Below are 17,310 nucleotides of genomic sequence, written 5' to 3'. Positions count from 1 at the left end.
TAGATGTCCGAGCCCGGCAAAACCTGAAGAAGATCCTTGACATCGACGTTCTCAATCGTCTTTTTTTTATCGGTTTCGATTTCTACTTGAGTAAGATTAGCCAAGTATGTTTCTAATCGATTGGAGCACTCGGTCTGTTCTTGATTGAGTCTGTTATCGAACGTGGTTATCAGCTCGGCGATATTCATCGACAGGACGCCAGACGGAAGAAAACCGGAAGCTAGCAGAGCCTTCAGCGTTTTCAGTACGGCGTTTATCGGCCCACTGGTGTCCTCCGAAGAAACGAAAGCAAGTGCCTTTTGCCAGACTTCCGGCTTGACTGTTCTGTCCGCAGCCACGTCCATGAGTAGTCTTCGAATCTTGACGAAGTTCTCTCTTCTGGCTATCGCGGTGAGGACCGGTGCGGCAATAATAGAGTTCCTCGGAAGTTGCCAACGCTTCCGGTTATTTCTCAGAATCAGCTCACCGTAGACGCTGTCTACAACGCTCGACACTTCGCCCTGATGACTTTGCTGACGCCTGAGATGACTGACGAAAGCCAGCAACAGATCTTTCCGGGACGCATATTCAAAGGGGTATAATTGTTCTATGATATCCGCTACATCCGTATTGTTCTGCTGTATCATGGAAAGAAACTCGATACCGTCTTTCGACCTAGAGATCTTTCTATCCTGAGATATCAGCAGAGTGTAATTCAGAGTGTTGTCTTGAAAGAAGCTGACGAACTTGGCGGATCCTCGACACTCCGAGGGCCTCCGCAAGAACGGCAGTAACACGTTGGCGGCTATCAGCGTCTCATTTTGCAAAGACAGACTCGAGACGGCGTTGGCGACCAGCGCGTACGGATCGGATGACATGCTGAAGCCGGTCAATTTGTGCTTGCCGTGCGATCTTAGATGTTCGACGAGAAGCGCGACCGATTCTCTCATCTCCGTTGTCGCGTCTGGTATCCGCAGATTCGCTAACATGTACGCAATCAATTCAGAACGCGCAGGGATGATCTTGTCGTGGATCAACGTCGCCGTCTCGCCAACAATCTTCGGCCAGGGTCCTTTGACATCTTTGGCAGGCGAGCGATAAGTCAGAGGCGAGGTCGCTTCCTTTAACTCTCGCAGAGATATCTTCTCCAATGGGTCGGCCTTCGGCGGTCCGAATGTGGGCCTGTAGATCTCGTCGGCATTCAGAAGGCCCTCCGACAGGGATCGCCGTATCAAGGATATCGCCGGCAGAAGATACTCGGGTAAGCGGTCTTCCATGGATCCAAGGATACTGTCCACCTGCTCCGCGATAGGCGCGTACGTTACGGAAGGTAAGACGTCGAGACAGTCGAGCAGCGAACCACCGTTTTTCAAGTAGTCCTCGATGATCTTTACGGAGTGATGCATCTCGTAACTCTGTATCTGTGAGAATAAAAAAACGAATGAGCGTAAATTCTGGCGCCGGAATGAGGTATGCCTAACTAAAGTTCTTAATACAGTAAAAGCCGACATTATTTACATTAGATAAAAATTATTGAAATCAATACCATATAGCATCATCAACCTTCACGATTAAATGAAACTTATATGTATTTGTTCTGTTAATTTATTTCGAAAATACATCTTTAGCATCGCGATCTTTTTCCACGCAAGGATGACTTCTTATGTTCTGCTTTCCGGAAAAACGACACTTACCGGCAATTCGTGAAGAATTTTCCCGACATTGTGCTTTAGTCGTGCCGCCGTTTTTAATTTCAATGTCAATTTTCTCTCCAGAGATGAGGAATGTCTCCCGGCATCGTCGAACGATTTGGACGATTTCGCGAGAAGAAATCCGAATAAGTGGATCAGTATACCGCAATGGAGCCACATATTCTTCGTGTCGAGAGCTGATTCTATCGTGCTGTCGACGGCGTCTAGTTGAAGGTATATATAAAAATATTGTTTGAACCTATGTGTACGTGTGCGATCGTAAATAACTTTTATTAAAGCGTGCGGGTGCGAACGTTGATAGCGCGAATTGAATTCCCGCGATCGGGAACGGTATAAAGATTTCTGATTGCGGACGTGGGCAGCATTAAACAATGATCCTGTCACGAAGCGATTTCTGTGAACTGTTGTGTGAACTGATTTCAACATTTTTTCCTTTTATCATTCTTGCCTTATTATTACTTATAATATGTCAAAAAAGAGTAACTTACGTGTTTCTAAAATAAATCTTTTTTTTTTTTTTATTAAGGTGTGTACATTTAAATATTTTTCAGACTTACAAAATATTACATAGTGAAAAAAAGAGTATATCCGCATATATATTTTTAAACAATACTTTTATACATGTTGTTAGACAGGTAAACTTAAATCGCGCTAGAATTATAATATATACTTAATATATCCTAACAGTCATGTGTGAGCAATGTTGCAGGCAATATTTTTTATACTTTTTGTAATATTTTATAATATAGAACATTAACGAAATGTTAAATTAAGTAATACGATGTATAACAGAATATTATTGCGTAAGATGCATATCAATAAACGTATTACAACGCATGTCATAATAGGATTTATTCTTAATTGTTGATAAATCTACAAAAACAGATAGCTATATTTATATCCATTTACATAAGTATTTTGCCATTGTAATAAATTCATTACAATAATAAAATTCAGAAGTAACTTTAATCCTCATGTAAATATAAGTGACGTGGTTTTAATAAATCTACATAAGAGATTTGTTGATTAGCACATTTGTGTTTTGCAGCGTTACGTAGTGGAGATCTGCTCTTGAATCCAGGATGTATATTTGGCCACGTCAACATAGACGACATAATTTAAGAGATCGCACGACGGTATAATGCCACCCAATGACCGCGAAACAATGCCGCGCAAATAATAACGGCCTGTGGTAGAGTCGAAAAGCACCAATCCACTCCCGCTGTCACCGTTGCATGGACCGCTGTAATCTCGCAAACCGGCGCAAAAGGTACGCACCGAGGTGAGAGCGTAGAAAGTCTGATGACTCCGGAGACAGGTCTCCTATAATTCGCGCAACAACAGATCTTCATTATTTAAAATATTTGGTATTATAATAGCGCTGATTTGACGATTCCCTGATATTGTTAGCATTTTGGAATTGTGTGAAATTGTATTATTTCAAGAACGTTCACTAAAATTCACATCATCGACGATAGCGCTTATCAATTGGCGGAATCGTCAACCCTACTTGAGGTGTGTAATGACTTTGACAAATCCATTCGTCATGGAGATATGCGGCAAATATTTGTTATATAAAATCGTTGTCATAATAGCAATTAACTGTGTAACTGTAAACATAGCGAAATCAAATTGAGTATCGCGCGTCATCGTTAACGAGGCAAAATCTCTAAGCATTTCCCTTTTGCGATATAAATATTTACAGATACAAATATTTCAAATTTGTCGTTATCATGTTTTGGACATTTTGTTTTTAGAAAACCTTGTTTGCCATTGGAATTCAATTTGTATGTCGACCCAGTCGACCGAAGAGCAAAAGTCATGGAGAGGAAAAACCGGGTTTATTATCAGTGAAGATTTTCACCTGGCTTACTATCGGCTCCCTCGCCACCCGTGGTAACTCGGTGTAGGTACGACCCTCTTCATCTTCGCCCCATCCCACAACCCATCCTATCTTATTAACGATGTCTTCAAGATTGGTTGAACCAAACCACAGGCAAATAGGTTTAATAAAATGGCTGAACTCGACGGGCGTCCTGAGAGTCAAAATCGCCAAATCGGAGTCGCCAGTGGCCTCGTGCGTGTAGTTGGGGTGGATCTTGAAGCTTGCGACCTCCCTATTCACAGTTCCCAGCTCACGCCACTGACGCAACCTAAATCGTCCTAAGGCCACCACTAACACATTGGGATGTACGGTGTCGTTGCTGCTCAAGCTCAACTTCAAGCAGTGCGCCGCTGAGAAAAGGTAATATATGCATGAAAGTGCATTTTCTAATGTTCAGAAAACAAAGAAACTAAATAGTAAATGTATTTCAACGATATTGTCGAGATAACGCACTCTAACGTTTGAAAATATTACTTGTGTATAAATAAACACACAATTATCCAGAATATCTTCAGGAAAACAAGAAAAAATACACGATAAATAATAAATATTGCAGATGTAAGACAAGAAGTTCACATGACAATGTACAGAGAGTACTAGCTAGTAATATTAAATTTTTTTAAAGATAATATACCTGTTATAACATGTCTGTTTGTCAGAATTGTACCACAACACGTAAACACATGATCTCTCCTTACAACGAAGAGTGCCACCAGCCACGGCCATTGGCCCGGCATTGTCTCCTCTCCGTAATTGATCAAAGGATTTGTGCGGTTGGTATTATAGCTGTTAATACCGCATTCATTATTGTTATTGTTATTGTTATCATTGTAATTGATATTGTTGTTGTTATTATTAGTGTTATTGTATTGTGCGGGTTTTTGGGTCTGAATCGTCAGAAAATCGTTTATCAGATCGTTATCATCTCTAGAAAGGTTGGCGGTAGGTGATGAGTTTTCAGTGACGCTTGAGTCATGATGCGATGGTCTATTCAGTGAAGGTGACACTTCGCCTGACAGATATACTTCGACAGTAGTTGTGAAATTTCCTGTTTCTGAAATGAAATATACATTGTTATTCGAATCACGTAGTCTTATAGAAAAGAAAGATTTTTTTCTCCCAGAGAAAAAAAAATAATCTCCGAAACATGGAAATGATCGTCAGATATTTTTTAATAGAAATAAAGAAAATGTGTACAAAGAGAAAATTTTGCAGTGAGTGTTATCTCTTTATTTATCTTCGCTGTTCTATAGTTGAAAATTCCGTAGTCAGATACAAAATATGACAAAATATGAACTAATTTGATGTAACTCGGAAGAATGGATGAGTGTAACTTTTATTTTTGTCTCTTCGAATGTATATGAGATTTATACAATAGCCCTTCAAGTAAATATGGTATTCACCTGCAGAATTTGGACATAATTGTTCATTGTTAAACCATATTTTAGTTAGTCTTGGAATTGCTTGACCCAAGGGAAAATGAACATGATACAGCAAAGGTCTGTCTTGTTGAACAGTTTGATTGGCTTCCTCTACTGGTTGTTCTATTTCTAGTCGAGCGACTGGTTCATTCTGCAAAGACGATTAAGTTATTTCTATTTATTTTCTAAATACAGGATGCTCGTGGCAACTAAAAATTTTAAACTTCTTTAAATTATTTCTTGATCGTCCGCTTTTAATCACTTAAATCGCGATAGGATTATATGTTTAACTTTGTTTTTTAGACATATCAAAGAATCATTTCATAGCACAAACTGTACAGGAGACAATCTACTCTTTTCAAAAGACAATATTTTAAAATTATTAATAATTATTTTCAAGTAAACCCTTTTCCTTAGGTTTTATTTCTTTAAGGCATTATTTGTAGAAACAGTATGCGACTTTACTTAATTAAATTATATTTTATAAAGTTTATGAAGAAGAAACTTTTAATCATGGTTAAATTCAAGAAATTATTAGAGATTGCTTACTAGCAGCCATAAACTTCTCTTATATTACTGATAAAACTAAAAAAATACTTACTTTATGTATCAAAGGGTTTGTACTAAAGCCTACCCTCAAATTGTATCGAGCATTTTTTGGTGGAGATGGGATTTTGATCCGTCCCAATATTTCGTTATTTGACCCAGGTTTGCTTGTATATGAATAATATTTAGAACACGGGAATAGTCCTTGTATGGTCGTGCAAAGTTGCAGCAGAAACGCGATCAAAATAAAAATTTTAGCCATGTTTCGTGAAATTCTATTACAAACCAAGAAAATATTGTAGTTTATAAACATACTTAATTTTTACAAATAGATCTTAATATTTAACACAATTTCGAAATAACCATTAATCAAAATAATCGTCATTAAATAAATTTTTCCATCCAGAAAGAGATACTTGTCGTCTCAAAAAGAATTCAAAAGATCTAACTTTATTTCAAAGAAAATTCAAGGAAGCGACAAGTCTACCATGCTAATGCACTTATATCAAGTGACATTTACACAATACCCATATACCTACTTTTCAAATTGTGATATGTTGATAAAATAAAGACATGTTTTTTTCTATCAGTATCTTACAAACTTTTCTACCTTATATATTTTTTACAATTTTTTATGTACTGTAACAGAATATAATTCAATAGATATTAAAATGCTATTGACATCGATAGAGATTGGTAGGTTTCTGCAGTGTCATACTTACTCTTGCGCGTGTATCTATTTTTTAAAATAAATTACAGCTGTCATAAGCTGTTTGTGCCAACAATAGTTTGTTCGTACCACAATAACATTTATCAATGCAAAATTATTTTCTTGATAAAACAAATAAAATTGGATTAAAAAATTGCCAGATATATGTCTATAACAAAATACTGTATGTATATTTTGCTCGATAACTGATAGAAAGAGAGAGAGAGAGAGAGAGAGAGAAGAGTTAAAAGATCAAATACTTCATTTATGTCGATAACTCATGAGAAGGTCAGCAAAGATAATAATTGCAGATTTCAAACTCAGGCGAGAGTCAACGCGATTTTAGCATGAAACTATCCACCTTCACTTTTTTACTCCGCTTATATTTTTGTACTGCCGACGTCGTTTATCTCTCGCGTTTTATTGGAATACTATATTGCATTTTCTTCTTGATCGTTAGAACACGCGTCAAACGTTGGAATCATGTGTTTTCAATATGTTTTTTCGTTTACACATTCTTATTTACTTATTTACTTTTTTATTTTTATTTATTCCCGAGGCACTTTTGAGATACTCCTGACCATGGGGGCGATGGGTGATGACACACGAGGCTCCTGACGAAGCACTCTGAAGCGCTTCAGGATAGCCAGAGATCCCTAACAAAATTCAACAGCGGTCGGCTCCAAAGTTTAGTTAAATCTTGGCTACGATTCTCCATAGCCTCGCCAAGTCTCCACCGAGACACCAACTGATCAGTTCTCTCAGTTTCAGCGTCGAAGATGCGTTCGAATGGTGCGATAGTGGGGTACCGCGAGTCAAGGCAATCATGAGTTAGGTCGTACCTATCATTCAATTTGTCTGAAGCTAAACAGAATATCGTAAGCTGACAATCGCAACCAGAAAAATATGAGATAAGTATGTCTGAAATACCCTCTTTTCCTGGATATCGCATCTTTTTACTCTGATATCACACGAGAAGAAAAAAATATTGGGAAACCCGTAGACGTACGTCCGATAAGTTACCGCCAATTTTGCATGTTACTTCAAAATTTATCAGCAGAATGTTTTGCACAATTCTAAAGATGGAGAACGGCGGCAGAAGAGGAAAATATAGAATTTTTCTCGGAGTAGTTGCGCAAAAATTTAATGATGTATTTCCGAGTAGAACATAAGTTTTGGGCATTTTATTCGAGTTGATGGAAATTTAGTGACATCTATGTGAGAGACGAATGTCTGTAGCCATTTGAGGATTTGCAGGAACTGACTTGAAACGATGTCTTGACGATCAACGATTGGAGGACACGCTAAAACCGGTCAATTTGTGTTTGCCGTGCGATTGCATATGTCGATGAAAAGTACGTGCGACTCCGACATGAACAGCATTGAACAGAATCTTGTTTAAATGATCTTGTCACGAAGTGATGTGGATTGTGATTTTAACACTTCTTTCCTTTCTCGTTTGATTATTATTTATAACATTTTCTAAGAAAATTACAAGGTTACAATAGGTAACGCATATATTTAGAAAACAGGAAACAATTTTTATTATTACATCTAAATATTTTTTTAAGACTTATAAAATAGTATAACGTGTAAAAAGAGTACATACGTAAATCATAACTTAACTTTGTAGGTTAATTTTACATATTTAACCATTGTTTTTATATATGCTAGACAGACAAAACTTAAGTCGTTAGATTTATATTTAATATATCTCTATTTTATATATTTCTAGTTATGAGCAGAATTTCTGACAATATTTTTTGTATTTTTTATAATGTTTTGTGATGTAAAATGTTGATAATGCATTTAATAAGTTAAATAATACAATATATGACGGAACATAAACGCTTCGGTAATATCATAATACGTATCATGATACAATTTATTCTTAATTATTAATAAGTCCACAATGACAGGTATATAGTTACATTTGTATCAATTTACATATTCCATTTTATATTCATAATAAATGCATTACGATAATAGGAATCACTAAAAAGTCAGAAATACGTGACTTTCAGTCGTAACTTCAAATAAGCTTTACGTAAAAAACTTGTCGATTAATACATCTTGCGGTCTGAGGCGAGTGACTAGGGTCTACGTGGAGATTTGCTGTAAAATCCAAGATTGGTATTTGGCCACGTCGACAAAAACGACGAACTTTGTGAGATCGCACAACATTTCATTGCCGAGCACCGACCGCGAAACGACGCCACGCAACTGATAGCGACCCGTGGTAGCGTCGAAAAGCACCAGACCGCTCCCGCTGTCACCGTTGCAAGGACCTGTCCCGTCTTGCATACCGGCGCAAAAAGTGCGGTTCGAAGTGAGAGAGACGAAACCCTGGTAGCTCCAGTGACAGTTTTCCTATAATTAATACGACAAAACCGGGTCTTCATCATATGCAGAATTTGATTCTACAACGGTAACGCGAAATCCATGTTTCCCGGATAGCAACGTTAGTATCTTGGTATTATGTGAAATTGTGTCGCTTTAAGAGCATTCAAAAATTTGAAGAGAGTCCTTACCCTGTCGGCGATTGCACTTATCATATCCTTATTTTATTTATCATTTATCACTTTCGTTACGCGATGCTTAACAAATCCATCCATATGCAGCGAATAACAAAGTAGGTAATAATTAAATTTGTAAATGTAGCCAATTCAAATGGAGTGTACTTACAGCCTAGCTAAGTACTTCTCTTCCGTGATATAAATACCTCGATTTTGTTATCATAAAGATATCTTTGTTTCGAACGTTTGGAAAATCATTCTCTCTCGTTCTTACCAAACTCACTATCGGCATCATCGCCATCCGTGGTTCTTCAGTGTAACGATGGCCGTGTTCGTCTCGGCCCCATCCCACGACGTATCCTGTTCTATCGATGACATTTTGAAGATCAATTGAACCAGACCACAGGCAAACAGGTCTGATGAAAGGGCTGAACTCGACTGGCGTCCTGAGGATCAAAATCGCCAGATCGGAATCGCCGGTGGTCCTGTGCGCATATTCGGTATGGATCTTGTAGCTAGCGACCTCCCGATTAACAGTTCCCTTTTCGCGAAACCGGCGCAAGTTAAATCGCCCCAAAGCCACCTCTAACACGTTGGGGTGTAGGGTATCGTTGCTAGTGGGGCCCAACTTCAAACAATGTGCCGCTGTAATAAGAAAACATATATGTATGAATATAGTTTCTTATAATCTGCTCGTTCTATCAAGAAAGAAATTAAGCGGTAAATAGATTTCAGATATATTCTTGTATTTTATAATGCGTATTTTGTAATAACAATCTGAAGATATTGTGTCTAAATCTAAATAAACAATTAATTATTCCAAATATTTGCATGCTCATTTCTCGATTACATTCGGATCAATCATGGATATTTGTGAAAATTTATTAAATTGTATATTACTATGCAAATATGAATAGGTATAAATAAATAAATCTCGTGCAATTTAAGAAAAGAAATAGATATAGCGTAAGAAGCTCGTTTTATACATGGAATACTAGTAATATATAAAAAATTTTTTCTTCATATAATATACCTGTTAGAACATGTCTTGTAGTCAGAACAGAACCAGCACACTGAAACTCGTATCCATTTCTAACGACGAAGAGTGCCGCCAGCCACGGCCACTGGCCTGGCAACGTCTTCTCTCCGTTGGCTATCAGAAGATTGGTGCCTCCGCTGCGGCCGCTGATACCACATTCGTTGTAATTATTATCATTGTTGTTATTGTTATTATTGTTATTATTATCGGGTTGTGGGGCTGGTTGTGGGACTGGTTGTGGGGCTGGTTGTGGGGCTGGTTGTGAGACTGGTTTGGCCGGATTCGGTCTTAGAAATATATTGTTATACATATTGGTCGGGGTGGGTTTTAAAAATATGTTATTGTTATTATTATTATTATTATGTTGTGAAGCTTGTTGAGCCGGAGTCGGCCTTAGGAATATGTTATTGTTGTTGTTGTTGTTGTTGTATTGTGGGGGTGATTGGCTCGGAATCAAATTCAGAAATATGTTGCTGCCAATTCCTTGAGAGAGAGTGGCGGTGGTGGATCTCTTCGGGGTGTTCCGTTCAGACGATGGTCTCGGTGTCGGTTTCGAGTTTTGACGCGATGGCAGGAAATTTTGCGAAAGCACGTTCGGCAGGTACAGAGTATGTTCCAACGTGATAGTAGTTACGATACTTCCCGTTACTACAACAAAACGTAATAATGCTATTCAATTTATATGGAGCAAGAAAATTTCAAGTGTTTTAATGAGCTTTATCTTCCAATTTATCTTCGCCGTTTTAATTGAAAATTACGCACAATTAAATAAAAATAAGAATTAATTGGTAACTTGATAGAACTCTGCAATTTTTGCTCCTGTGTCATCAAACATGACATGTATATATTGCATTTTAAATAAATACTCACCATCGCGTCCCGAGCAATATCGCTCACCGTTGAACCATATTCCAGACAATGTCGGAATCGGATAGCGTAAAGGAAAATAAAGATGATACGACAAATGCCTGCCCTGTTGAACAGCTGCAGCAGATTCCTCTTTCGATCGCGCCAATTCCAGTCGACCGACGTATCTCTAAAACATATATTGATGATTAAACTATTTCTGTTTATTAAGGTGCTACCAGGTGATAAATAAAAATAAAAATTTTAAACAAAGTTTTTAAATTATTTCTTAATCATTCATTTTTAACCACTTAAATCGCAAGAAGATATATGTTCGACCTTGCTTTTTAAATATTTAGATATATCAAAAAAATTATTTACAGTTCAAAATATACAGGAAATAATCTTAATCTTTGTAAAAAAATTTTACGGTTGGTACCTATTTTACGTAGAAAAAGTACGGGGGTCTTTTCTCTCCTAATATTATTATTAATATGAAAAAAAAGATACTTACTGTAGGCAACTCAGCAGCGACTTTTATGGTCACTTTTAAATGGAGTTCACCAGTTCTTGGTGGAGATTGGATTTCGATCTGTCCTATTGTTTCATCTGTCCCAAGTTTGGTTATATATGTAAAATATTGTGGACACGGAGATTCTTGTCCTTGTACTAGCGTGTAAAGCAATTGCGGCAACAACGCGATCAGGATACAAATCTTAGCCATCTCGTGAGGTTCTGTTACAAACTTAACAAAATACATGATTTATAAATGTACTTCATTTTTACAATAGTGTTTAATATTTTATTTAACAATGTTGAAATAATTATTATTAATCAAAGTGATCATCAGTAGCTTTATGGATTTTTTCATTCAGAAAGAAAGTTACAATTGTCTCAAAAAGAACTTAAAAAAATCTGTAACTTTGTTCCAAAAAAAATTTGAAAATACACAAAATCATGCAAATGCGATTTTATAATTGACATTTACATAATTAATATTCATTTATTCATTATACATTATTTATTCATTATACATTCATTTATTCATTATACATCAAATTTTGATATGTTGATGAGATTAGAAAACAAGATTTCGATACATAGTGCGAAATGATTTATTATACCGTTTACCACAAACAAACCAAGAAAACTGTTAGAACACGCAGATAAGCTCGAATATGTTTTTAAGTATAATGACATGAATATGATAAACTCAGCAGCCAAACATAATGTAATACTGCATTTACTCCTTGCTCGATAACCCTTGAAAGATCAAACGCTTTACTGCCAATATGTCATGAGGTCAGATAATAATTTTACTTCTATATAACTTCATTTAGTTTACAACTGGTGTATGTTTCAAATCAATCTGTATTCGAAAGAGGTTGATCAATCTAATTACGTTCAATCTGTTAGAAAAATTAAACGATTAAAATTTAATAATCTTGCTAATTAATTAACTTTGAACAAAGAAAATTTTTTAATACGAAACTGTTTACAGGAAAAAGAAATTATTATGTAGATCCACACAGATTAAGACTCAAACGAAACGGCAAATACTTATTATTCATATTAGTAAATAGAAAGTTTGAGATGCTATAGTGACGAGCGATGTAGCGTATAAAGTCGACAGCAAATGTATGCGACATATGTATCCAATCAAGCAGGTAATAGAAATAAAAATTTTAACGACGCAACTCACATTCTCACAAATTTGATAACGTTTCAACGAAAGAACACTCTAAGCTTTCGTCAAAAAATTTCGTCAAAAAATATCGACTTCAAACAATAAGCAGATAACTTTTCGAAATCACGTTTCCAGATTACGTTTAGAAGAGGTACGATTTCATACGGCGAATCGACACCTGCGCGCGAATCAGAGTATCTTGAGCATTCCACGAGCACATATTCATCTTGCACCTTGATTATTCAACAGTCGAACCGGTAATATTGGATAACGTATAATATCACCGCTTCATTAAATAAATTTCAAATTTTAATGGGAATTAACGCAATTAACGTATAACTGTCTGCCTCCACTTTAATATTCTGCTTTATTATATTTCTTTACTGTCGATATCGGTATCGATTGTTTCTCGTGTTTTTATTAGAACACTGTAGTGCATTTTTTTAATGCCCTCTAGAACATTTCTTATGCATGTCGAGTTATGCTTCTTCAATATCTTCTCATTCACATAAGTATTCTTATTTAGTTATTTACTATTTATTCCTATTTATTCCTGAGGCACTCTTGGTGATGGAACCACTCTGAGGCGCTTCTCGATGGTCCGCAGTCCTCAGCGGAATTCAACGCTGCGACGACAATCTCCGGATGTTCAGCGTGCTAATTCTTGGAGCCAAGCTCTCACGGCTTCACTGAACCTTCACGAGACTGACCAGTTTTCTACCGAAACGCATCGAAACACGTTTACAGTTTCTGCGCCGAAGACGCGTTTGAATGGTGCGGTAGTGGGGTATACCGTGACCATGAGTCGGGTCATGTCGTATCTCGTATCATTCAACTTGGCCGGGACGGCACGCGGTACGTCGTAGGCTGACGAACCGCAACGAGGAAAATGGGAGATAAGTGTGCCTCGAGTACCCTCTCCTCCAGGACGATATCGCGCGAGAAGGAAGAACCGGGGAATCCGCGGACGCACGGGGAATCCGATGAATCACGGCCAGCGCCAGCTCCGCGTGTCGCTTCGCCATCGTCGCGACTATGATTATAAAGCGAAACCGAAGACTTATTAGTGTATCTTCTTGATGACGCGCGTATCCAAGCAATTATGCAAGCGCGCGTTCGAAAAATCACCGTCATACAATAATTATCCTTTATTATTCTTTTTTCTCTTTCGTTTCTTCTGCATTTCTTGCCTGTCCTTCTCTCACACCTGCGTCCAACTGATATCCGTGACGTAGTTTCGTCTGTGATCAATCAGAGGATTAAAATCTTCAGTTAATCATATTCTTTTAATCTTTTAAAATTGCATGAGTGTGCCAGCGTCTACAAAAGCAAGACTTTTGTTTTGTATTTCTTTTCTTTATATTTTCGATGATATTTTTTTTTCAAGTTTGCCTCAGACGAGCAAGCTTCGCTTTTTCTTGTATGCAATGTATGCGGTTAATTTGTCTCTTAGGAAATCGAGGGAATATTGCGTTCAGTTCTTGAAAGAAAACGTTAAAAAATTACTCTTGAATGTGCAAATTTCTCATGCAAAACGGAAAACGCGTTTGTATATATTTTTTTAGAATTGCCCATTGTTCAAACTAGTTTGCAGCGAGCATCGGTGAAGAAAAGAAGAACAAGAAAAATAAGATGTTCAACGATGTGGATGTCCCTTCCGAGTGGTTCGATGAGTTATCGAGAAATCCAGACAATTTTTAGAGACACGTCGATAAAACGCGTTATGTACCGTAATGTGTACCACAAAAATGTTACACACTCATTAAGATATACTGCAATATGAAAACACAGAAGCATTGCTACAATGAGATATCCACCAATGGAATATTTGCTGGAACATATCTCGCATTTAAAATGAAAAACAAACGCACGTTAATACGTAACTTTTATCATATTTATTAATATTTTAAGGCATATTTGTTTTAGACCTTTTATGCTTGCTAAGTAATTTTTGTGTAAGTTTCGCAAGTTAGGATACGTCTTAAACAATTTAATTAATTTGCTTCTACGTTTGCTTCTGCTATGTCTGCGCTGATTCTAAGAACATAATGAGGAAGAGACGACCGTAAATAATTTGATATTTCTTGCGTTTATGGCATTCAATGTGTATTCAATCATTTTACAAAATTTATACAATTGCTCGTTATTATGTACATCTTCGCAATTATAGAGATATGAAAATAGAAATGATTTAACAGTACGGACAAATATCCCGGCATACTAATGGAAGATGGTTATCACTCTCTGTATATGTACCTTTGTGTGTGTATTATTATTTTCGTTACGAAGAACGGAGAATATACAACCAATTCCGAGTAAATAATTCTTCTTGATTGAAAATTTGATTTCTTTCGCATTTATCATAATTTTCGGTTTATATAATATCTCTCAATCAAAATTAAAAATATCTCTGTTATTACTTTGCGTTTTGTAATTCACACTCATCAAAATGAAGTTTTTAGAGTTTTCCTTTTATTGTAAAATAAAGTTTGTTCAAAACTATTCAACAAATAAAGTTTTACTTTTATTATTAGCACATATTTAATTATAAATATATATGTATTTTTCCGTTAAAAACGCGTACACACAGAAACATGTTCCTCACAATTTGTAAATATAGCACGGATATGCACCAAGAATGATTTACCAACAGTCTTCAGAGGTAGATGTGGCTATGTAGTTTATATCCACTTTCTCAGTTGGCGGTAGTGTACAGGAGATTTAATAATCTTGCGAATCGAACCGATGTGACAGCTATCTGGCTTTTTACAGGCTGTGGGTTTTTCTCTGATATCTTTCAAAATAAAACTGATACAATGTAATAATAAAAACAATTAAGAATCGGACCAGAAATTTTTATTCGTTAAATTAACTTTTTAATGAGACTTAGGTAATGGAACAACCATTTTTCCTTTTTTGAAATACTTCTTTCGTAAAACTTTGCAACTGTTTCATGTTCTCATAAATTATTGAAATATTTTTTATTAATTCATTATATCTAGTTGTATCCAATTAATTGTTACTAAACTAAATGCAATAGAATTTTTATAATTAATTGTAATTTTAATTGTATAAGCAGCAGATGTGTGTGTGTAACAAGTTTTAAAATTTATTAATTAACGTATACGAAGATAATAGATCCTGTATCAATTCTGCCTTTCTTCAGAATCTGTAACAGTCACTTGGCAAAATTTGTTTTCAACAAACTTGATTTTCTAAGAAACTGTCAACATATTGTAAACATTTTATTTATTGGGTATGACAAATGAATTTTCTTTTCTTATATTATATGCACCGTACAATTTTTAGCAACATGAAATTTGAAAAAAAAATTTAAATAGAATTTGACAGCAAAAAATAAATCAAGTATTAATCTGTGACAAATGTGATAAAAAAATCGATTTGCATAGGAAACACAAAAACATACGGAACGTGTCTAGTTTTTTCGGGAGTTGTGCGGAGGAGGAGCGGAGGATACCTGGTCTACCCTATATACGTTAAGTAAGAATGCGCAAAAGGATTCCGAAGTACGTACATAGGGCGAACGTTTTATTACAGTTTTCATCCGCAGATTAGCCCCTTTGGAACCATCGATACTCGAGAATCGAGATTCCAGCCGTTTATAGCCCCCTCATAAAATCTATTTGGTGTTTCCGACTTGGGCCGACTGGACTCAGGCAAGAATCGAACAAAAAGGTACCTTTACGTTGGCGCAGACCCGAGGAATTTTCAAAAATACACGCCACGTAAAGCCTGTGTTACGTGTCTCCGGGTCCAATTACGCGCAGGTTGCCGACCGGGTGTCCTTCCTTTTCAGAATTTAATCCCCGAAGATACCAAAGGATGACGCCGATGCACACATCTCGAGTCCAGTCTCTACCCCACCCGTTTTTCCTTCCGTTATCTTTGACACCGTGTTTTCACGTGCGTTCCGCGAATATCATGACAGTCCCTAACGGCCTTTTGTAGTCTCCTCGCGTTCCGAAAAATATGGCAGGGGTATCTACCTCTTCCCAATGCGGCACAATGGTAGACAGATGTGCCACAAATGTAGCATTCTCATATTTTTTTTTATTTTAAGACTTAATAATTTTAATTCAAAGATGTATAATAAATATTTGAAAACCTGTTAAATACATTATTATAATTTAGATAGAGTATACGCAAATATTTTATTTTTAGGATATGTAATGTACAATTAATTTTCTTTGCGTTTTCTTATTGAGATAAATGATTTCCTTGTCGTATCAACATCTTTATCAGCATAATGAATAAAACATGACGCTTCAGAATTTATATTCATTTTTGTTTATTATGTCGCGATTTTAGAATGAGCATCGAGCGGCCTTTGTCGGCGCGACATCGCTGAATAAATTTAATCTGAATGTCTCGATCCTTTTCGGCTGTACCTAATATCCGCTACCTCCGCTACGCCATGCGTAATACATAAAACATGCAACATCAAATCGCTATTAATGTTTCCTAGAATACTACAGCGAATAAATGAGCAAAAATCACATTCTCGTCAAAATCTAGATTATGAAATTTTATGAGACACGATATCGTGCTATTGTAAAAACCTTTATGTGTTCGTGATATCCGTTTCTGTCTAGACGCGTGAATAAATATCAATCGATGTGTCTCCTCCATCGTGGTCGTCCTTGACGAATAAGTTTGAAGCGAATGGAAACAAGGTGTTGCAAAAATTCCGATGTATCTCCGATTTTAATATCGTCCACGGTGACAGCCCTTCACATTCCTCTTCCGCTAAAACAATGATACATCGGTGAGGATTATGTCGAACCCTCGTATAATCAACAATAGTAGTAATTGGAGCATAGATACGGTTATGCCACAGCACGTCCATTAATTCTCCGCAGCGCTCATTTCTCATTCCGTCGGGCGCAATCGTCAGTTTCATCCGAGACCCTTGCATTGCATTGTTTGTTAACGAAATTGTTCTGGCACAG

The 17,310-nt window shown here is 36.6% G+C and overlaps 1 protein-coding gene across 1 annotated transcript; it reads right to left on the bottom strand.

Annotated features, from left to right (window-relative positions):
* Positions 1-2,276: 2,276 nt before the first annotated feature.
* LOC112454375 lies at positions 2,277-13,061 on the bottom strand. Its single transcript, XM_025015732.1, has 12 exons — positions 12,356-13,061; positions 11,168-11,398; positions 10,678-10,843; positions 9,802-10,455; positions 9,043-9,413; positions 8,357-8,622; positions 6,779-6,916; positions 5,599-5,818; positions 4,980-5,148; positions 4,211-4,630; positions 3,556-3,926; positions 2,277-3,014 (listed from the first exon to the last, which is right to left on the bottom strand). The coding sequence occupies exons 2-12, from the start codon at positions 11,375-11,377 to the stop codon at positions 2,742-2,744; spliced, it is 3,258 nt and encodes a 1,085-aa protein (XP_024871500.1). The 5' UTR covers positions 11,378-11,398; positions 12,356-13,061; the 3' UTR covers positions 2,277-2,741.
* Positions 13,062-17,310: the final 4,249 nt, after the last annotated feature.

The sequence above is a fragment of the Temnothorax curvispinosus genome, unplaced genomic scaffold (genome assembly GCF_003070985.1).
Source record: "Temnothorax curvispinosus isolate PA1 unplaced genomic scaffold, ASM307098v1 QBEX01005011.1, whole genome shotgun sequence".
Classification (NCBI taxonomy): Eukaryota; Metazoa; Arthropoda; class Insecta; order Hymenoptera; family Formicidae; genus Temnothorax; species Temnothorax curvispinosus.
This window is presented reverse-complemented; position numbering and strand designations above follow the sequence as displayed.